Source organism: Carcharhinus amblyrhynchos, chromosome 6 (genome assembly GCF_965287045.1).
Source record: "Carcharhinus amblyrhynchos chromosome 6, sCarAmb.v2.hapA, whole genome shotgun sequence".
NCBI lineage: Eukaryota > Metazoa > Chordata > Chondrichthyes > Carcharhiniformes > Carcharhinidae > Carcharhinus > Carcharhinus amblyrhynchos.
The window spans coordinates 88540605-88564374 of NC_137329.1; the positions used below are offsets into that span (position 1 = coordinate 88540605).

The 23770-nt window shown below is 38.9% G+C and overlaps 1 protein-coding gene across 13 annotated transcripts in view; it reads left to right on the forward strand.

Moving 5' to 3' along the window:
• Positions 1-23770, forward strand: part of wnk1b (WNK lysine deficient protein kinase 1b) — a 158609-nt gene that overhangs the window by 69599 nt on the left and 65240 nt on the right. For 7 of the 13 annotated variants that reach the window (XM_080190902.1, XM_080190894.1, XM_080190900.1 and 4 more), the window contains 7 exons: positions 518-737; positions 1043-1382; positions 9843-10012; positions 12575-14122; positions 14605-14712; positions 15041-15076; positions 16623-16769. In XM_080190902.1, the coding sequence (XP_080047028.1) occupies positions 518-737; positions 1043-1382; positions 9843-10012; positions 12575-14122; positions 14605-14712; positions 15041-15076; positions 16623-16769 (2569 nt within the window). The remainder of the gene's footprint in view (positions 1-517; positions 738-1042; positions 1383-9842; positions 10013-12574; positions 14123-14604; positions 14713-15040; positions 15077-16622; positions 16770-23770) is intronic. The other 6 variants (XM_080190904.1, XM_080190906.1, XM_080190895.1 and 3 more) reach the window with 5 other exon arrangements.

Genomic DNA, 23770 nt, shown 5'->3' on the forward strand with positions numbered 1-23770 from the left:
GGCTGAGTTCAGGATCTAAAGGAAGAAAAGTTTGAATGAGGAATAGAAATTCCAGTTAAGAATTTGTACAAGGTAATTGTGAAAATTTTTAAAAATTAGCTCTTTGGAAAGCTTTTGACCTCAAGGTTGTGAACTTTAATCCACTCCTGACATGAAATGAAAATCTTCATCTGCTGGCTTCAGGATCATGCACCATACAAATGGGTAACCTCAGTCTCCTAGGCAGAGAACCCAAGTGCAGAATGGTTTATTATTTGTTATTGTTTGGCAATATCATGTAAGAGACCACAGACTCATTGGTATTGAAAATAAATGTAATCTGTGCAGAAAAGCCTCCTACTCTTTTATAGTTGGAAATGAGGTATGTGACTGAGGGAGTTTTACTTTGCATCAATTTGTACTGTACCTGATTTGCATTTACTTGATAATGTTGATCACTTGAAATAGACTCAATTCCTTTTCCCCAACATCACTGTTAACTTAATGAGTTTAATAATTTATTTGTATTTGGTTGTAGGTATGCAATTAAGGACCTTTTGAGTCATGCTTTCTTTCAAGAAGATACTGGTGTTCGTGTAGAGTTGGCAGAAGAAGATGATGGAGAAAAGCTTGCAATTAAGCTTTGGCTACGAATTGAAGACATTAAGAAACTCAAAGGAAAGTATAAGGATAATGAAGCCATAGAATTCTCGTTTGACTTGGAAAGAGATGTTCCGGAGGATGTGGCTCAGGAAATGGTAAGTCATTGTATTAATGCTAAACCAAACTTCTGTGTTAGTATTTGAGCCCCAGCTATGTTTGTGACTGCAGCTCACATTAAAAAAAGTGAATTCAGAAATTGCAACATGTAGTTGTCACTGCTCACCAACAGTGTGAAATAATTTACCTGTAATCTGTTCCTGTGCAAAGTGTGTAAGTTGCACTGAAAAACATACCAAACACAAATTTATCTTCAAAATTGAAGGATTTTGATTGCCATTTTCTTTGAATGGCAAAAGTGGTAATACATTTTTGACTCGGCATGTTACTATGCTTCGTGCAGGTGGAATCCGGATTTGTATCCGAAGGAGATCACAAAACTATGGCAAAAGCCATTAAAGATCGTGTGTCTCTGATCAAACGGAAAAGGGAGCAACGGCAGTTGGTTAGAGAAAAACAAGAGAAGCTGGAGGAGCAGCAGAAGAAGCATGATCAACTGCAGCAGCAGAAAGGTCAGCAAGGAGCCAGTATCTCTCAACCCGGAGGAGGGCATCTTGCTCAGTTACCCACCACAGCAGTTCCTTCTGCCCTTCCTGCAACTTTACCAAGTCAAGTTGAGCCTGAAGAGCCTGAAGCAGATCAACATAGATTGCAGTACCAGCCGGCTGGAAACTCTGTTACATGTACGTTATTTCTATTAAACCTTGCAAAAAGATGTCTCAAAAAGAAATGTGATCTCTGATCTCTGTAAGGTCTGGAAATATCTGTGCGAAGGGAAAAGTTAACATTTCAGATTGATAATTCTTCGTAGAACTTGAGATATGCAACAGTTTTTAAGAAAGGCAGGGAAAGGGGGAGGGGATGAGAGAACAAATAAGGTCTGTGGTACAGTGGATTTGAATAATGAAAGGAATGCAAGGCAAAAGGTTATGGTAGTAAGACAAGTAAAGATGTATCTTGAGGAGCTGTAAATAGAAAAAGCAAAATTGTCACCAATAGCTTCTCTCCAAAAAATGGACAGGACTTGGGGGCAAAGAAATTGTTGAACTGAATTCAGAAAGCTGTGAAGCACTAGTTAAATGGTGAGGTTCTGTTTTTAAAAAAAAAATTGTGTTCTTTCCTACCTGAGGAACTCCTGATCTTAGTTTTCCTATTTCATCAGCAGTAAAAGAGTAGGAGATGTGTAACTTGAGTGGCAGGAGAAGTTGAAAGAGGCATTGCGTTAAGTAAACTTAATGTTTTTTTTATTGTGTAGTCATAGAGGCACTAACACACTTAACTTTTAACCTTACTTCCAACCAGTCCGTTCCAAACTCTTGTTCTGAACTATTCTTTCCTTCAAGAATTGAGGATCTTGCCCACACATGTAAAGGCAAACACTTCATATGAAAAGATTTTTTAAACTATGCTGCAAAATAATGAATTTCTGTTGCATGTGTTTATCAAGTCATGTTTTTCCTGGTAGTTGAATTTTTAATCTGCAGTTTGGAAAATGGTTCATGCCACTTTGGTCAGTCTTTTATTAATGCTTCAGTGTCTGCCACTGGAGTTGAGTTAACGTTCAAAGTTCCAGTCCCACCCAATAATATTCATAAAAACAATAGTCAAATTATTCACCTGCATTCTTCCCACAGAAGAGCAAAGAATTTTCTGGAAGATCTCTTCTGTTGAAGACATAAGAAGCTTTTCCTAACATATGCACTTTGTATACCTGATAGCACTACTCTGCTCTCTCTATTCCTTTTCTCACCCCCCCCCCTAAAAAAAAATTCCAGTACTGATTTCTAAGATTCCAGCACAAATTGGGATTGGACTTTGGATCCTTTTTCCATTTACTATTGACTAACACACCTAAATCCAACATGTGAAAATAGCCCAGCTGCTTAGCCACTCAGGATTATGCTTTCAGTGAACATTAGAGTGTTGTCACCATTTTTGAACCTGACTCTTACATTTCTAATTTGCACATAGCCTCACAATCTCAATTCCATTTCCTAAAGTTACAATGTTGTTCACTTTGGACTGAAATGATTGAGTGGGCTTTATGAGGATGAAATGAAGTTGAAATCAGTATACCAGATTTTGTCAATTAGCATAGCTTTAGGTGAAAAGTTGGACAGGTGTAGGTGTGCAGTACTTTTTGAAACAGAAAATTGCAGATACCGTAAATGAAATTTCAAGGGATAAGCATAATTTAAATGGGGTCATTATAATACTGGGTGTAAATTTTGAAAGCTTTTAGAAAGACATCTCCATATACTTGTTAGTTAGCTGAAACTGGAGGTGGAGGAAATTAAGAAACGGAGGCAAAAGTTAAAGGTAGGAAACACAAGTTATGAATGTGCATTTGCTGGAAAGTGTCTGAGTAAACCAGGATATAGCTGCTGTTGACTGCTTAAATGGAGATGCTGCATAAATGAGATAGTTGCAAGTAGCATTGGCCCCTGTGCCACTCAGCTCAACCTTCTGGTTTGCATCATAGAACATCTGGCAGAATGTGGACCCAAGATCTGTGTTGTTGCTGGATATCTGTGTCTGGCTATGCTAGTTCCATGTTGTATGTTAGTTGCAGGTGTACTTGGCAGCACACAGCACGATTCGCTGTCTGATGAATTGAATACTGTGGTGACAGTTCTCAACTTGTTATATAGGGGCATCAGGGTCTGTGGTCATGATTAGAATTTTGACAGGTTTAGATTTGTTGTCTTAGCTTCCTATGGTAATAAGTTTCCACTTAGACTGTTTGTTTGCCAAAGCAAGGTATGTTTATCAATGTTTGCAGTTGTATGCAAAGCCTGGTCTGCCTACATACAGATTGGAAGAATCACATGGTCAGTGGTAACAACCTGGTATTGTGCAATGAGATAGGATTAATTATTCTCATACTAAAGACACCCTTAGGTGGTAGTGATTATAATATGATTGAGTTTTGCACAGTTCGAGGGAGAGAAGAATGCATCCAAGACTAGTATTTTTAATTTAAATAAGATAATTATGAGGTTATTAAAGGAAAGCTAGCTCGAGTGAACTGACACACATGCTTAAGGGATAGATCAATAAGTTCAGTAGCAAACATTTAAAGCCAAAGACACACAACAGACACATTTCAATTGGAGAATAATTCCAAGGGGAGGGCATGCTGGCCAGCAAAGAATGAGAAAATGATTGAGAAGGGAAAAATGATTAAGAAGGGAAAAACTAGAAATGAGAGAAAGCTAGCTAGTAATATAGAGTTTCTATAGCTATTTAAAGGTAAGAAAATAGTTAAAATGAACATTGGTCTTATAGATGATAATGTGTCAGGGGAACTGATGAAAAACAGAGCCATGGCAGATGAATTAAACAGGTATTTTTGCATCTGTGCCCACTATTGAGGACACCATTACCATCCCAGAAATAGCTGTAAATCAGGAAATGGGAGGAAGGAGTTGAACAAAATTAGGAAGATAGCAAATATAACTCCTTTATTCATAAAGGGAGGGAGATAATAAGCAGTGAACGCAGGCCAGTTAGCCCAACATCTGTCAAAGGGCAAATGTTGGAAGCCATTATTAAATATATCATAGCAGTATACTTGGGAAGATTCAAGGCAATCAGGCAAAGTCAACATGGTTTTATGAAAGGGAAATCACGTTTAATTTGTCGGATGACTTTGAAGGAGTCGCGTGTTGTGGATAAGGGGGAACCAGTGGATGTACTGCCTGTACGTTTCCAGAAGGCATTTGATAAGGTGCCACATCAAAAGTTATCATGGAAAATAAAAGCTCAAGGTGTAGGGACTAACGTATTGACAGAGGTTGAAGATTGGCTGGCTAAGAAGAAACAGTTGGCATAAATGGGTCTTTTTCTGGTTGGATGTGACGAGTCATGTGTCACAGGGATCAGTGCTAGGGCCTCAACTTTTTACACTTTATATCAATGACTTCAATGAAGGAATCGAAGGCATAATTTCTAAATTTGCTGGTGACATAGATAAGTAGGAAAGTAAATTTGTGAAGAGGACACAAGGGGGTTACAAAGGGACATAGATTAAGGGAGGTGGACAAAGATCTGGCAGATGGAGTATAATGTGGGCAAATATAAAATTCTGTTTTAGCAGGAAAAATTAAAAGAAGAAGCTTTTTCACCAAATGGTGAGAGATTAGAGCTTTGAGGTGCAGAGGGATCTGAGTGCCCTTGTGCATGAATCACAAAAGGCTAGTACACAGGTACAACAAGTAACTGGGAAAAGAGCGACATGGTGGTCAGCATTGCTGCCTCACAGTGCCAGGGACCCCAGTTCAATTCTGCCTTGGGTGACTGTCTGTGTGGAGTTTGTATGTTCTCCCTGTGCTTGTGTGGGTTTCTTCCTTGTGATCTAGTTACTTCCCACATTCCAAAGATGTGCAGATTAGGTGGATTAGCCATGCTTAATTGCCCTTTAGTGTCCCAAGATGTCTGGATAAGTCACTCTATCGGAGAGTTGGTGCAGACACAATGGAACAAATGGCCATCTTCTGCACTGTAGGAATTCTGTGTCAGAAAATTAATCGAATATTATCGTTTCATCGAATACCTACAGTATAGAAGGAGACCATTCAGTCCATCCACTGATGACAATCCCACCCAAGCCCTATCCCCGTAACCCTACATATTTAACCTATTAATCTCCCGATACTAAGGGGCAATTTAGCATGAGCAATCAACCAAACTTGCACGTTTTTGGACTGTGGGAGGAAACTGGAGCACCCGGAGGAAATCCACGCAGACCTGGGGAAATGTGAGGTTATCCACTTTGGTAGAAATAATAGTAGGAGGGATTATTATTTAAAGGGTGAAAAGCTGCAGCATGCTACAGTGCAGAGGGACCTGGGGGTCCTTATGCATGAATCGCAAAAACTCAGTCTGCACGTGCAGCAGGTGATCAAGAAGGCGAATGGAATGTTGGCCTTTATAGCGAGGGCGATAGAGTATAAAAGCAGAGAGGTCTTGCTGCAACTGTACAGGGCACTGGTGAGGCAGCAACTGGAGTACTGTGTGCAGTTTTGGTCCCCTTATTTGCGAAAGGATATATTGGCCTTGGAGGGAATACAGAGAAGGTTCACCAGGCTGATACTGGAGACGAGGGGGTTAGCTTATGAAGAGAGATCAAATGGACTGGGTCTGTACTTGTTGGAGTTTAGAAGGCTGAGGGGGGATCTTAGAGACTTACAAGATAATGAAGGGGTTAGATAGGGTAGAGGTAGAGAGATTCTTCTCGCTTAGAAAGGAAAGCAGAACTAGAGGGCATAGCCTCAAAATAAGGGGGAGGCAGTTTAGAACAGAGTTGAGGAGGAACTTCTTCACTCAAAGGGTGGTGAATCTCTGTCCGTTGAAGTGGTGGAGGCTACCTCATTGAATATATTTAAGTTACAGGTAGATAGATTTCTGATAGACGAGGGAATTAAGGGTTATGGGGAGAAAGCGGAACTGATCCACTTCAGAGCAGCCATGATCTTATTGAGTTGCGGGGCAGGCTAGATGGCCTACTCCTCCTATTTCTTATGTTCTTATATGCAAACACCACATGGTATTGTGAGGGGAATTGATTACAGAATTAGTAAGGTTTTGCAGGTCATTAGTGAGACCAATCATGTACAGTAGTGGTCTCTTTATCTAAGCAAAGGTATTATGCATTAGGAACAAGTGAGAGGAGGTTTATTTGATGAGCACCAGGAAGGGGTGGATTTGTCTTATGGGGAAAGGTGAAAGGGTTAGGTTTGTATCCACTAGAGTTTTAAAAGAGTAAGAGGTGACTTGATTGAAACAGGAATATTGGCAGGGTGGATGTGGAGCGAATGTTTCTTGTTGGAGAATCTAGAACTAGAGGTCACTGTTTAAAAATGAGTTAATCATTTAAGATGGAAATGGGAACTTTTTCCTTGAGGTCTGAATCTCTAGAACCTTTCCTTAAAAGGCAGTGGTAGTAGAATCCTTGAATATTTTTAAGGCAGAGCTAGATAGATTCTTGATTAACAATAGGGTGAAAGATTGCCCAGAGTAGGCAGGAATGTAGGGTTGAGGTTGTAATTGGATCAGCCGTGGTCTCACTGAATGATGGAGCAGGCTTGAGGGACTAAGTGGCCTGCTCCTAATTAAGATGTTTGTTTGGAATTCTTCGTTTTCTAAAATCCTGCATTGGGGATTTGTGTAGGTGATGGTGGTACTGGGCAAAAAAAAATTAAATTTCAAGCAGAGAACTATTTCATTCAGTCTAGGTGGTCTATGCCACATTTCTACTCCACATGGCTCCTTCCATTCTGCTTAATCTAACTATCAGCATAAACTGTTCTTTCTTGTGCTAACATAACGTAAATGTATCCGTTTTTCACCTCGACTACTCCTTCCGATAGCAAGTTACACATTTGAATCACACTAAAAACTGTCCTGCCTCACCTAAGAACACCACCTGTACTTCCATCAAAGGTTGTTGGACGTCAACTGTAAACAGGACACGAGCAATTTCTCCCCACCAACACTCACTTTTTTCTTTAATATAGTTGTGCTGAAGCCAATCATAGCTCCCTTACTAATGTAATTACTGAAATAACTCAGCATAGAATGGGGAATCAAACCTGGAACCTTCAAAAATTAAATATAAAAAAAATCAATGAGCCATTGGTGGAGCCTTTAGCCAGTTTTATTCCTTTTAATTTTCATGTGCTTTTGAATGCTGGGCACAAAGGCACAAGAACCCAAGTGCCAGCAAATGAAAGACAAAGAAAAGTGGTCTGATATTGAAAACCCATTTCCTTTAACATTGTGCCCTTTTAATGCAATTCTACATATTTACCACTGCTAAGAAATTCCAAATCATTCTACTTCATTAGGAGTTAAGAATGTCAGGAAGTCGCAAGCATAACATACTTGCCCCCCAAAATTGTAAGTTAAGCTTCCTATTTTAGGCAGCTGATTATTGTCCATGTTTTTTGTTCAACACAAGGTGTTCCTAGAATTTAAACACCCATCACTCCTTTATATTGCATTACCAAAACTGGACAAGCATCAATTTGAGAGTTCCAATAGCTATGGTAAAGCCTTTTTAAATACCTGTAGTAAACTTTCCAGTTGGTTTGTACACAGTTAACCCATTAATGAGAATCATTTATGGACTAATTGTCCATTTCTGTAGAAAAACATTGAAAGAAAATTTTGGGAAAAATTTCTTGCAATTGAATGACTTTGTGCCAAGCTTATTATGAAATTTAAATGTCGTGAAACTGATTAGTATAGCCATATCATATACATCTGTGGTAGTCAAGGACAGTTACAATCTGATGTAGATATTTTTTCAAAAGCCATTAAACAATTCAAACAATTTTTATGAATATTGTTGCATGCAGCAGCATTCAACATAATGTTGTACAGTATAGGTGCTGTGAATTTTGTTCCCCATTGATCCTTGACCAAGTTCTAGGAGTTACCTCTGAGTACTGCTGGAGATTGTTCCCCTAATTGTATGTGGAGAGCTATTCATCAGAATAGATCAAGTGAGTTACAGACATCTGATAAAGCCACTTTGCTTTTTAATGGGACAAGTCTATCCTAAAATTCACAACCAGATTTACTGTTGGGTCTGGATCCTGATGTTTGAAGTATTTCATTGAATGTTTTGTGGTTCTGTATTTGATTACAATTTAATTTAGTGATACTTAAATTTTGCTGTGACCAGATCTCCTCTGAGGCGATTGTAATATTATCAAAGAAGTGAACACCATTTACGAGGTGGCATTTGTGGTATAATGTAGCTCACTCCATCCCATCATTGTCTGACTGGATGCCTTCCTAGGAAAACGGGCTGAAAGAAGCTCAGATTCTTTCACAAAGATATGAAACACCTCCACCTCTAAGCTACTTTGCTTGCCTCATTATAGAATGCATCCACAGCAAATTGATCACTGTCTAACTTAACCTTGTGTTGAGTAGCAGGACATAAAAGATAAAATATGCAGCAATTTATAAGATTCAAATTTGGGTTTAAGTAAATCTGTCTGAAGTATTTGAAACACAAAGTCTTAGATTATCTTTAGTTTCTTATTTGAAGCTATTACTTTGAAAGCTCTGTTTTTGACATAAAGGATTAACATACTGTGTGGTGGTGGATTCAGCATATGTTAAGAGCAGCAATGAATATAACTCATATTGCTGAAATTTGAAGAAATATTAAACTTTCATCTTTTTTTTCTATTTGTAAGAAGTAACAACTTTGTTGCTATGCAAAATCTTGGCTTTGTACTTAAATAAAACAACACATCTGCCATGCTCTGCTTTTTCACAAGAAAACAAGACAGTTTGGACTTCTCCATTATATTTTGCAGAGGGAGAGATGGGCACAACAGCAGTTTAGAGACTAAAAAACACAACTTCCATATACAACAAATCTTTTGTTGGTCTGTAATATATTTCATAACGTGATTTTATTTTTCACTTGTGGTGACAGCAAATCTATCTTGTGCAAGGTTAAACTTTCAAAGTGACCTCATGAACAATAATGCAGCTTTATAATCTACTTTGGTATGCTTGGTAGTTTACAACTGCAGTTATCTTAGATTCCCATTCCCTCCACCAGAAGTTGAATGTATGTGAGGGCAGAGATGCAAGAAGACCATTGACAAATGTTACAAATGTTAGAACCTTAATGGCTTTATTAAATTGTCTTCTAAGAATAAAAGAACCCTAGTGTTAATTTATTTGAATATGTTGTCAATATTTTTCGTGTTTTCAGTTCAAAACCTGAGAAATAATGTGGTTTCAAATACAGTTGAACTCTGGTGTTGTAGGCAAGTAGAATGGAATGGTTGTTTGCCGTTTGACCAAATTGAATCTATGTACTGAAAGGATGCTAACATTTTAAAACTTAAGTACACTATACTTGTTGATGAATATGATTAGATTTCAGTAATTTGTTTCTGGTGATTTTTGGTTTTGTTGATGACTTGATGTCATTGTTTCAAATCAGAAGTTCAAATTCAAAGCTGCAGTCTAACCCAGATTTGTAGGTTTCATCAGTTAGAAATGCTTAAAAAAGAATCAGAAACACCATTTGATTAAAATTGTGTATATTTTTGATAATATAATATTATCAAAGTTAAATTTTGATTAAAACCTACTTTTTTATTGTTTAGCTGATGGCACATTTGACAGTGGCCAGAGTTCATCTGGATTTTCAGATTCCTATGGCAGTCAAACTGTTTCTTATGGTTCTGCTCAAGAACAGCATATTTCATCAAGCCAGGTGCCTCCAAATGCCCAGTCAACATCTCAGCAGCTTGGTGGCCATCAGCAGCCTACAGGGGTAAGTGCATTGGGCTGGATGCTCCTTAGTAAACAATATTTGTAAATCCATGAAACTGACTTGAGAATTTTGATGTATTTATATCATAGGTTTGAACAGCCTTGGTTGTTTCTAAATACATTTTATCATTTTAACTTTCTATATCAATTTGTATGTAATTTTATTATGTAACTAACTTAAAAGAAATTCTGTTAACATTGAAATTACCTCAAATAGTTTCCACCATCAACTTGTACACTGGCGAAGGTGCTGTTGAGTATTTTTCTTGAATTTGTCTGACCTGGAACTATTTTTCACATTCATAAGTAGAATTTATTTATCTCATATTTGCTACGTTTTCTTTGAGGTTGAAGCTTGCACACTAACGCCAAAGGCACCAGTGGTAATGTCCAGGAGTAAAATATACTCCCTGTGGTAATTGTGATGCCTTGTATTTATTCAAAATCCTGGTTAATGTTGCAGTGACTTAATTAAAACACAATGTCAAAACATGTTACAGTAACAATATTGAAAGGTGTATAAGGTGCCTGTGGACTTGATAGTGTGGAGCTTTATTGCTAAAAATGACATTCTTCTGGCATGTAGATGCATTTTAATGCATTATTGACTGAAGCACGTGACATTTTATTGATATCAATCCTGCTTATATGCATAAACCTTTCATCCACCCTCATGCAAATTGTGATCCACCCTGTAACCCTTGCATTTTTAAAAATTTCGAAATGTACCTTTTATTGGTGTCAGACAGAGTTTGCAGGCTGCTTGCAGTACTTTGTTCTTCTATCCAAAAAGTGCGCATTGGATTTTCTTTTCTCTTTTTGGATATTCTTGGATACAATCTAATACTGACCAGTAGTAAACTTAATAACATCATTAGGATCAATATTGGTATATCTGGTTGAGACTTATGTAGTGCTAATTCTAACCAGTTAATCTTCACCAGTAGCAGTAAAATAGCTGCCTCAATATGTCCTGTGCAGCTAAATTTCTTGCAAATACATGGATTTCAGGTTCTAGCCAACTCATTTTTCATGAAGTTGGAGGGAATTTGCATCATCACACAGTGCAAAACACCCCATTTCATTTCTTTCTAGCCCTCATTTACAAAATGTCATAATGGATGCTACATTCAAAACGGCTGAGTTCGTCTCGTGTACATGTTGACATCCTGTTTACTGTGGGTCAGTTGATAAGTGTTATTTATTTTTTCTTTTATTTATTTCTTCATTTTCTTTTAGCTTCAACGAGGTCGTAGCATGTCTGTATGTGTTCCCCACCTTTCCACCATCCCCGATTCACCCTACGTTCCTAGACTATCCTCCACTCCGCCACCAGTCCTCTCTGCACCTCTCTCCTCACCTGCTTGGACTATCCCTGAAGAAACCTTTGCAGAAAAACTGTCAAAAGCATTGGAAAGTGTCCTACCTATGCACTCAGCTCCTCCACGTAAACTGCGCCGCTCCAGCCTTCCGTGTATTAGTTTCAACCCTGTATGTTGTCTGTGACTCATGAGGATAAGTTGTCATTAAATACAAACTGTTCTGGGCACTAAGTTTTACAATTAAAATGAGATTTAGTTCGATGTTATATTGGTATTTTGAGTCTTAGCTACCAATTTTGCTTTTTGGAAGTGGGATGTGTAGACAAGCTTTGATGAAATTGAAATGTATCTTTATTCACAGTTTTATGTACTTAATTAAATGATCCAACCATCTGACAGAATTTAAAATAGGAAAATGTAATATTGTAAAATCTTTTATTTAACTGTCACATTTATATAAACCACCTGGAGCAATTCTATATCTTTCAGGAATTATCTACTACTTGGAATAAGCAATGCTGCTTATAACCACATTATCAGTTTACCTGAGATGCTGAACAAAGTCATCATAAAATTTAGAGAAACACTACTTCCTATTGGAACAAAATACTAATTTTCTTTTTCAAAACTTTTAATCCCCAAATCATTGGCTGCTAAAACTACTCAATAGAATAGGATATCAAAAATTCATTTTTTTTGAATGGTTAATTTGAAAGAGTTTTGGCCTAATCCATAAGCACTCTGACGTTTTTGGTCTAAATATATATAATTCACCTGGCAGCATGCCAAAGTTTGTTGGCAGAATATACCTGTGTAATAGCAACAAATTTTAATTCCTTTCTGTGGAGTCCTCTTAGAACTGTTAGACAGATGGGTCTTTTTATTCTGAAGTCCAGTGAAAATATCCAATCAGTTGTCCTCTTACTGTATGGCAATACTTGGTACTGGATCAAATCATTCATACCTAGTACTTTTGGCATCCCGTGTTAGATGTAAACGTGCAAGAAATAAATCTCTTCACGTGCAGATGGAATTTAAATGCTGCACTTTAATGTAGAACTTGTGCCCACAGATGTGTTTAATGCATTCATTCAGTTCTTTTAAATGTCTTCTGTGTTTGTCGAATTCTTTTGCTATTGTTGTTCTGTAATGTAATTAGTGAAATTCAAACAAAAGCTCATTTTCTGATGAATTTTTAATTTTCCCAACTCTGATTTGAGATTTTTGTCTTCATGTTAAAGCAGTCCCCATCTCTAGTGCATCCTTGTGGGGGAGTTCCATCACTACCAGAGACCGTTTCATATCCATCTATTCCTGAACGACCATTTTCTTTTTCTCCACCACCAAGTTTTTCTCTGAACGTTGCTAATGCTCAACGCCGCAAAAGTACTTCCATCCTGGAAGCCCACACTCACCATTTTCAGCCAATACTGAAGACCATAGGTCAAAATGTTCTTTCTGCTGGTGATTTTGCAAGTTGGAATGCTGAAAACTCAACCATGATGGGTTTGGTTACTCATAGATCTGCCAGTGAAGGCCAGGTGCAACCAGAACAAATCCATGCCTTTTTTGAAAACAGGTCAAGATCGGGTCAGTTTGAGGAAATTCCACTTTTGTGTCACCCAGCAATGTATCCATGTTATGTGAAGTTGCAGCAAACTTCGCAGGATCCATACGAGGCAGTACCTTACAATGACGTTTCATCTTGTACACTTCCTTTGCATCGAATTCCAACAGAAGTGAATCTACAGCAACAACAGAATTATTCCCAGCCCTCGAGCTGTGAGGAATCCCTGAGCGGTCAGACTTTTTTGCCCTGCCCAATTCAAAGTGCGATGGGTCAAATGCCTCAAACGGTGCAGGTGGCTTCTCATACAGTACCAGCTCAAATTTCAAACCTAGCTTCTCATCTTCAAATGACACAGGACATGATGCAGAAGCATAGACAACACTGGAAGGTTGGAGACCCACAGGCAGTATTTCCACTGACCAGTAAAGTGTTTCTACCCTTAAAGGAAGATAAAGATGTTCAAAGTGAACCTGCACTGTCAAGTGTTTTTGCAAGAAATCCTGTTGAAAATGCTAATACAATGCTAACTGTTCAGCATTTGACTGTCCCTCATTCTGCACCACCCATTCTTGCACAGGTAAATGACAGCAGAACAGGGTCGATCTTTGAATTTCAAGTTCCCACAGTACAGGTGGAAAGTAATGATATCCACATTCCTGTTCCACCATTAACTCAAAGAATTTACAGAAATCGGCGGGCTTCAATGGATCTGAGCCTGGAAGACAATCAAGGGACTGGAGTGTACAGCAGGCTTCAGCCAGTGACGGAAGAGCAGGTGGTTTATTTTAGTTCTGATACTGTTATACTACCAGGTGACCACCTGCGAAGTAGGCAGCCAGTGTCAGAAGAACTTCCTCAGAATCTTAGTCCACAGTGTTCAAGTGACTCTGGTCAGTCGACTTCCTCAGAGACCAGGGAGTTCCAGTCACCACCTCCTTTGGGTTTCCTGGCACCATACTCCGGTTTATCATTGTATTGTGAGCAACAACAGGTTTTGCCAAAGCATGGCATGCATTATGAAACATTGCAAGGTGTGCCTGTTTCACTAGCCGCACAACCACCTATGTTAATGCTGACCAACACTGAGCCCTTTCCAGCAACTTCAGGAACAGCTGGCTTGTATCTTCAAGTCATGGAAGGATCCTGGTCTCATCCTGTTTCATCCCAGCAGAACTTGCCACTGGATCACAGTTCTGCAGATGGGCACAGTCTACCTTTGGTACTTGAGTTTCAGGTGTTCATGCCTTTTGCTGAAGTGTGTTTAGTGTTTAACAAGGCGAATTTGATTACTGGAAAAATTGCATAGCAGCCTGCAAATTAGGAGTAGTTTCTATTGCTCCATGACTTGCATAAATTAGCCATTTTGTTTCACCTAAAAGCTTTGATTTAGATGCTTCAGATTCTGTAGTGTTCGAAAGAAATTATTCAGTTCAATTAAATGTTGAAATTTTTATAAAGTTATTTATAATGTTTGAGCTTGATCAGTGAGGAGGTATCCTACTCTATTCAGAAATAATAGCTCCCATTTAAAATTGTAATATTTATTTAATCGTAATTGACTTAATCGCTGAATTTGTGTAGGGTGCAGCTGATCTGAGAGTGTATAATCATCCAACCTAAATGCCTGATTAATTCAGGAGACACTTCCCTTGCATATAATATTCATGTCATGGATTAATTTTGTCATGTCTAAATATCAAGCAGGTCCAAATGCAGAGTCAGCCGCCTCCTACCAGCCTTCCTCTGACAGTGAGTTCTCAGCAGGCACCCCCACAACCTCCACCAGGATCCATACAGCAGACAAACAAGGTAATAATCAGGTGCTACAAGGAGTGGCATGTAAGGATAAATTTGCAATCGAGTCTTGTACTAGGGTCAACTATTCATGAAGTTGGTGGTAGATTGGCAAGTGGCTAGTGTGGTTGGCAAAAAAAATCCTGTTTCATTTTCATAGCTGAGAACGAACTGGGAAATTCCAGGAGAGAGACTTGATGAGAATTTGGCTTTTTCACTTTGTTCTTTCTGATTTTTAAAAAAAAGTCTCCTGGCTTCTCTAATTTCAGTTTTTAGTTAGATTGATAGGACTGTCTTTCGGCTGGTACTGTGTCTCATACTTTGTTATGTTTGTTTCTTGTAGTTTGGCAGTTACTACACCCCAACGTATCTTCCACAGGTAGAGAAATTCATTCTTCTTAATCATTCCCCCCCCCCCCTTTTTTTGGTTGTGTATGCACAGTTGTCACACTTAGCAATGCAGCAGAGTCCATGTTTAAAGTTTGAGTTTTCTTTCTGTCAAAAATACCTGTTCCTTTTGTTTTCAAAAACTTGTGTTTATTATACTAAGACTATAATTAGGTTCAGATTGCAGCTTGTCTATTTGTTAACAAGGCTGTCTTCACTTAGACCAAATGGTATTGATGTATGGGCATTTACTAGGTGAGTGCATTGTATGAAATTTCCTTATGGCTTAGTGCAACTTGATTTAAGTTCCATTTGATTGGCTTCTGCTGTCCAAAGCTGGAACAGTGGCCTCAGATTTGCAGGCCATTTGACAGTATACTATCAGCATTTTGACCATGAATTGTCAGCATTCTGACATCCAATTTAGGATTTAGCATAGGTGCACATTAACAGACAAATGCTACATTGCAGTCTGTCATTCACTGCTGTGTCACAGGTTGCTCTGTGTGCTACAATGCATGCAGACACACACCTAAGTCCAACACCAGTGAAGTCAGTTGATGTCATGAGAATGTTCCTTATGTCACTATTAGCCTGTATATTAGAAAAAAGCTTGTTCAGTTACTGAGTATAACTTGATCCAAGTAAGAACCCCTGCTGAACAGCTTATCAGTCCCTGAGATATTAACTTCGTATTTGTTGAATTTTCTAAATAGCTTTATTATGAAACATTAGTTTTCTTTAAGGTTTGTACATGATAAATGAGCTTTAAGCTTAACCCCATGTGCATATTCCAATCTTTGTCACTTCCTGTAAATTTTATGAAGTTATATGTTTTTCGTTTACTGGTTAGCTATGTGAATAGCTTGACAACATCACTGAAGCTGGATGCTGGGAATTCCAATTAAAAAAAAACTACAATCTGTTGCATGCCAAATAAATTGAAGTCTTGTCCATGAGATCACTAGATCTGTCAGGCCTGCTTTGAAGTCAGTGGTGAGCACCCTTTGCTGCTGAGTCTAAAATCTGGGCCAATAATGCTCCCACAAGTACTCTGTGGGAGGGGATGGAAGAGGAGAATATTCTAAAGTTGCATTTTATCATAAGCATAACTGACCATAAATAATTTTCAAATGTTAAATAAATATACTGTCAGGAGACTGAACTGAGACCAAAGAATGCTTTCAAAGTTGAAAAATCTTGCAGTTTTACCAAGGCTGGTGTTGTGTGCATTTTAATTTGATAAAGGGCAGGTTGTGTGACTGCACAGCTAGTGCCTCATTGAAAGGATATTTGTAAGTGGTCCAGTTGGTCTTTGGGCATCTCAGAGTTTGCGCCCTAATGATTGGGTGTATGCTATGGGAGGAGTGTTTTGGAAATTATACAGATGGAAGATGATCAAATTCTTGTATATATTTTGACCATCTTTCCAAATTCGTTGAAAAAGTCTATTTGAGGATGTTCATTCTGGCTAAATTACACTGAGCAAGATGTATTTGCAGGTATGATATTGGATTTTTCTCTCTCCCCCTCCCCAGATAGTACAGCAGCAGCCTGTGCAGTATTCACTTGCACAGACAGGACCCACTGGCTCAGTTCCAGGCCAAGTAGTTCCTCAACCCCAGGCCCTGTCTATAAGTCAGAATCAGATGCATGTTGCTCAGCAGGGTTCAACTTCAACGCAGGTACAACATTGAATTACTGAACTGTGCTTTCTTTGTTGTTTGACCAGATTAAGTTTGATATTTTCTTACTGTTTATTGCAGTAACTAGTTTGTTAGAATGGAGCATTTGTCTGAGTAAATAACGAAAACTGCTATTTTTAAAATGGGGTGTTTTGATATAACTATCCTTAACTGTAGAAAATCTATTCACTTTTGTTCATTTTAATCTCTTGCACACTGATGTTGAAAGAAACATGATAATTGTTATGAATTTCTGTGGATTCTGAAACAGTTCCAGCAGACTGGAGAGTGGAAAATTTAAAACCACTAGTTAAGAAAGGAGGGAAGGAGAAAACAGAATTACTGACCAGTTAGTCTCAAATCATTAGTAGGGAAAATGCTAGTAAATTATAAAGAATATGATAACAAAACACTTAGAAAATATCAATGGGATTAGACAATGTCAACATGGATTTATGAAAGGGAAATAATGTTTGACAAGCTTACTAAAGCTATTTAATTTATTATTTTCACGTATTGGGATGCAGTGAAAGTTATTATTTCTTGAGCTATAAAGACAAACCATGCCATTCATAAGAGTACATAGGGGAGAAAGAAAGTGTGTGCAGAATATAGTGTTATAGTCTTAGCTAGGGTGTAACAAAAGATCAGCATAATATTTTAAGAGTTAGGGTACAGTTTTACGGGCACCTAGTAGAAAAGATTGTGGAGAACTAGTGGATGTGGTGAATTTGGAATTTTAGAGTTTTTGATATAGTCTCATAAAATAGGTTAGTGTGCAAAATTAAAGTGCATAGGATTAGGGGTAATATACTGGGAAACAATGATATACTGGCATGGATTTTAAATTTGTTGGCAGACAGAAAGCAGAAAAGGAATAAATGGGTCATATTTGGAATGGAAGATGGTGATTAGTGGCAGTACCACAGGAGAGGCAGTGGTATAGTAGTGTTGTCACTGGACTAGTGATCCAGAAATCCAAGGTGATACCTGGGGAATTGGGTTTGAATCCTACTATGTCAGATGGTAAAGAACAAAGAACAGTCAGCACAGGAACAGGCCCTCCAAGCCTGTGCCAATCGTGATGCCTGCCTAAACTAAAATCATATGTATTTAGAGTCAATATCTTTCCATTCCCATCCTATTCATTTATTTGACAAGATGCCTCTTAAATGCTGCTCCCACCACTTCCCGGGCAGCGCATTCTAGACATTCACCACCCTTTGTTTAAAAAAAACTTGACTCGCATATCTCCTCTAAACTTTTTCCCATGCATCTTAAACCCATGTCTCCTAGTACTTGAGTTTTCTACCCTAGGAAAGAGCATCTAACTATCCACTCTGTCCATACTACTCATAATCTTGTAAACATCTCTTGGGTCACTCCTCAACCTCATTGTTCCAGTGAGAGCAAACTGAGTTTATCCAACCTCTCCTCATAGCTAATGCCTTCCAGACTAGGCAACATCCTGGTAAACTTCTTCTGTACTCTCTCCAAAGCATCCACATTGTTCTGGTATTATGGCAACCAGCATTGTACACACTATTCCAAATGAGATGCAAGGTTCTGTACAACTGCAGCATGACCTGCCAATTTTTGTACTCAGTGCTCCGACCAATGAAGGCAAGCATGCAGTATGCTTTCTTTAGTATCTTATCCACCTGCATTGCCACTTTCAGTGATCGGTGGACATGTACACTCAGACCTATACTCCTAAGAATTCTACCATTTACTGTATAATTCCTATATACATATTGGACCTTCCAAAATGCATTCCCTCATATTTGTTTGGATTAAAAGCTATCTGTCATTTCTCTGCCCAAGTATCCAACTGATCTATATCTTACTGTATCCTCTGACAATCCTCTTCTCTCTCTGCAACTCCACCAATTTTTGTATCGTCTGCAAACTTACTACTCAGACCAGATACATTTTCCTCCAAATCATTTATATATACTACAAACAACGAAAGCCCCAGAACTTATCCCTGTGGAACATTGCTAGTAACAACCTTCCATTAATAAAAGCACCCCTCGACTGCTACCCTCTGTCTTCTACGGCCAAGCCACTGTTGTATCCATCTTGCCAGCTCTCCTCTGATACTGTGTGACTTCACCATGAGGCACCTTGTCAAAGGCTTTACTGAAATCCATGTATACAACATTCACTGCCTTTCTGTTATCTGTCATTTTGTCATTTCCTCAAAACTTGATCAAATTAGTGAGGCAAGACCTCCCCGTCACAAAACCATGCTATCACTAATTTTCATTTGTTTTCAAATGTGAGTAAATCCTGTCCCTAAGTATCTTTTCCAATACTTTCTGTACTACTGGCGTAAAGCTCACTAGCCTATAATTTTATCCCTGCTAACCTTAAACAATGGAACAACACTGGAACTTCACCTGTAGCCACTGAGGATACAAAGACTTCTGTCAAAGGCCCAGCCATTTACTCCCTTACCTCCCTCAGTATTCTGGGGTAGATTCCATCAGGCCCTGGGGACTTAGCTACTTTAATGTTTTTTTAAGATGCCTAATACCTTTTTTGATATTGACATGGCCCAGAATATCTACACACCCTACCCTAGGCTCATCCACCAAGTCCTTCTCTTTGGTGAGTACTGAGGCAAAGTTTTCATTGAGTATCTTGTTCATTTTCTCTGGTTCCATGCATTGATTCCCTTCACTATCCTTGAGTGGACCAACCCTTTCCCTTGCTATCCTCTTACTCTTTACATACGTATAAAATTCTTCCGGATTTTCCTTAATCCTGTTTGCTGAGGACTTATCATGACTCCTTTTAGCCCTCTTAACTGTTTCCTTAAGTTTGTTTTAACTTTCTTTATATTCTTCAAGGGCTTCATCTGTCTTGAGCCTTTTAGACCTTACGAATGCTTCCTTTTTCTTTTTGGCAAGGCTTCTAATATCCCACAACCTGATACTTGCCACACTTATCCTTTATCCTCACAGGTACATGCCAGTCCTCAGTTCCAATCAACTGGCATTTGAAAGACTCCCACATGTTGGATGTTGATTTGCCTTTAAGCAGTCTCCCTGAATCTGAACTCTCCAGATCCTGCCCATTGTTGTTGTAGTTAGCCTTTCCCCAATTTAACACCTTCACCCGAGGACCACTCTTGTCCTTATCCATAAGCACCTTAAAACTTACGGAGTTATGATCACTGTTCCTGAAATGCACTCCTACTGAAACTTTAATCACCTTGCCGGGCTCGTTCCCCAATACTAGGTCCAATATGACTCCTTCCTGAGTTGGGATATTTACATACTATTTCAAGAAATCATACCTGCTCCTCTATCTCCTGTCAGCTGTTGGGAGGCCTTTAATAAACTCCCAATATTGTGACTACACCCTTCCTATACTTGAGCTCTACCCATATTTTCTGTCTGCCTGAACCCTCCATCAGTATAGCTGTGATATTCTCTTTAACCAGTACTGCAATCCCCCCACCCCTTTTATATCCCCCTCTATCCTGCCTGAAATCTCTAAACCCTGGATTGTTCAGTCAAGTCTCTGTAACAGCATCATACTTGCAAGTTCTAAATTCACCTGTCTGTCTTGTTATGCTCCTTGCACTGAAATAAATGTGCTTCAGACCAGCAGTCCCGCTGTGTTCATCAATTACTCCTTGCCTGCTCTTCCTGTTAATCTTACAGGCCTTTGTCTGTAACTGTCCTTCAGTTATTTCTCCTGCTGACCGACTGCCCTGGTTCCCACTGCTGTGTCATACACGTTTAAACACTCCCAAGTGACTCTAGCAAATCTAACTGCCTGAATTCAGTAGAAATCTGGAATTAAAAGTCTAATGATAACCATGAAACCTTTGTCGATGATTGTAAAAACCATCTGGTTCACTAATATCCTTTCATGGAAGAAAATCTGTCATCCTTGTCTGGTCTGGACTTTGCAAATGCACAGCAATGTGCTTTACTCTTACATGTCCTGAGGAATGTAAATTCTCGCCCAGCCAGTGATAATTGCAGCCCATGAGAAATAAATAAAAATCCATGGGATGCTTGGGGCCCCAACTATTTGCAATATAAATCAACAATTTGGATGAGGGAATTAAATGTAATATTTCCAAATTTACTGACTATACAAAACTCGGTGGAATTTTGAGCGGTGAAGAGGAAGTAGAGAAGCTTCAGGATGATTTAGACAATTTGACTGAGCAAATACATGGCAGATGCAGTATTATGTGGATTAGTGTGAGGTTATTCACTTCGGTAGGAAAAACAGAATGGCATAATATTATTTAAATAGTGATAGATTGTGGAATTTTGTACGAAGGGGCTTGTATGTCCTTGTACACCAGTCTTTCAAAGCAAGCATGTAGGTCAGCAAGCAGTTAGCAAATGGTATGTTAGCCTTCATTGCAAGAGGATTTGAGTACAGGAGCAAGGATGTCTTACTGCAGCTGTACAGGGCCTTGGTGGGACTGGAGTGTTGTTCAATTTTGATTTCCTTACCAAGAAAATATGCTTGCAGTAAAGGTTGACCAGTTTGATTCCTAGGATGGCAGGATTGTCATAAGAGGAGAGATTGAGTTGATTAGACCTGTATTCACTGGTGTTTAAAAGAATGAGAGAAGATCTCATGAAACATGTAAAAATCAGACTGGATACAGGGATGGGTCAGTGGTTACAGAAAGAGTAGGACCATGATATTGAGATGGAGGGTTAGCCCTGAGTGATCACATTGAATGGTGGAGCAGGTGTGATGGGCTTAATGGCCGACTTCTATAATGCTACTCAAGCATTTGTGGATGTACTACTGAGGTATTAAACCTAAAGCTAAATTAAATCTCTGAAATGCAATTTTTGTTCTTTTGTTTTATCCTTATTTAATATGTTGAAAAACATAAAGTCGATTTCTTTGTCTGAGCATGAACGTTTCTTAACACTGTAATTTTTCAAAGGTCATTTACACAAAATAGTTAGCAAAGCAAAAAGATTTTTAAATGATCCAGGTTAAGAGAGAAATCAGGAGGGCAAAAAAGGGACACGAGATTGTTTTGGCAGATAAGGGAAAGGAGAATCCAAAGAGCTTCTCCAAATACATAAAGGCCAAAAGAGTAACTAGGGAGAGAGTAGCATCTCAAGGATTGATAAGATCATTGATGTGCAGATCCACGTGAAATGGGTGAGATCTTAAATGAATATTTTTCATCAGTATTCACTGTTGAGAAAAGCATGGATGTTAGGGAACTTGGGGAAATAAATAGTGATGTCTTGAGGAGTGTACATATCACAGAGGAGGTGGTGCTGGAAATCTTCAAGTGCATCTAGGTAGATAAATCCCCAGACCTGTTGAAATGTATCACAGGACATTGTGGGAAGCTAAGGAGGAAATTGCGGGTCCCTAGCAGAGATATTTGTATCATTCATAGTTACATCGATAGATGCCTGAAGATTGGAGGTTGGCGAATATTGTGCCTTTGTTTAAAAAGGGCTGTAGGGAAAAGCCTGGGAACTACAGGCCGGTGAGCCTCACATCTGTGGTGAGTAAGTTGTTGGAAGATATTTTGAAGGACAGGATCGGTAGGCATTTAGAAAAGCAAGGACTCATTGCAGACAATCAGCATGGCTTTGAGAGTGGAAAATCGTGCCACTCAAATTTGATTGAGTTTTTTGAAGAGGTAACCAAGAAGGTAGATGAGGGCAGTGCTGTTGATGTTGTCTTGGCTTGACAGAAGGTAGAGGGTGGTTTTCAAACTGGAGACTTGTGACCAGCAGTGTGCCTCAGGGATCGGTGCTGGGTCCACTGTTATTCATCATTTATGTTAATGATTTGGATGAGAATATAAGAGGCATGTTTTGTAAATTTGCAGATGACACCAAGATTGGTGGCATAGCAGACAATGAAGAAGATTATCTCGGATTGCAACAGAATCTTGATCAGTTGGGCCAGTGGACTGACGAATGGCAAATGGAATTTAATTCAGATAAATGGGAGGTGATACCTTTTGGTATATTGAACCAGGGCAGTTGATAGGGCGTTGGGAAAAGTTACAGAACAAAGAGATGTAGGAGTACAGGTTCATTGTTCTTTGAGTAGGCATTTAGTATTCCTGAAATCGATCCGAAGTCATCCTTCACTCCTGAGGGTTTTTTTCCATTCTTAGCCTGGTAACTCATTACTCCAGAACTGTCACCCACAGTGAGGTTATTACTGAAAATCCTTGCTCCAGTCAGGTGTAAACTAGCCAAATGTTCCAGCTTCATTTTAACACCACAAATTTGGCCTTTCCAATCCAAGCTTGAGCTGCCACACGTAATGCAGTGCTGTGAACTATTGTCACAGGTAGGTGAGTTAGTCTGCCACGGTCTAGGAGAGAGAGAGAAGCTGCTCTCTTTCCCAGACCATAGCATACTAACTCACCTACCTGTGACGATGGGATATTTTAGGAAAGCCTGATGTATGAAATAGCTTTCTCTGAACTCTTCCTCACGGCAGCATGAATCATGTGGAGTTTGTATCCAGGTAGAAATGCTGACTATCTATTGTGTAGGCCCCCAATCCTATCCTGCCCTGGAATCAGGAAAGCAGTTCAAAGTGCACCCTTTTAAAACTTGCCCAGGATTTGGAAATTCTAGGTCCATTCATCAGCAGCATCACAACTGCCTTTGACATTGCGTGCAAGTGTGAATACATTGCACCTTTTTTCCAGTAAAGTAATCTGGGCTTTCCTTTAACCTTCAACAGCCCCATCACCCAGATCAGTTGTCAGGCAGACTTCAGCACAAGTTGCATGACCTCTTTCATTTTACCTGAAATTTAGAGACATTCCCAAAACGTAATAAACTTTTATACCATTTAATTGTAAAGCAATCCATTGAGGTTTTCTGTACACACCTCTCATTTTTGAGAAATTCTGCAGTAGTACAAAGCTCCATCAGTAGTCTGGCATGCAACTGATTGCTTATTTTCAGTAGCCGGAAGCACATTTGAGTTGAACATTTTACTGCCTGAATCTGTGGCCA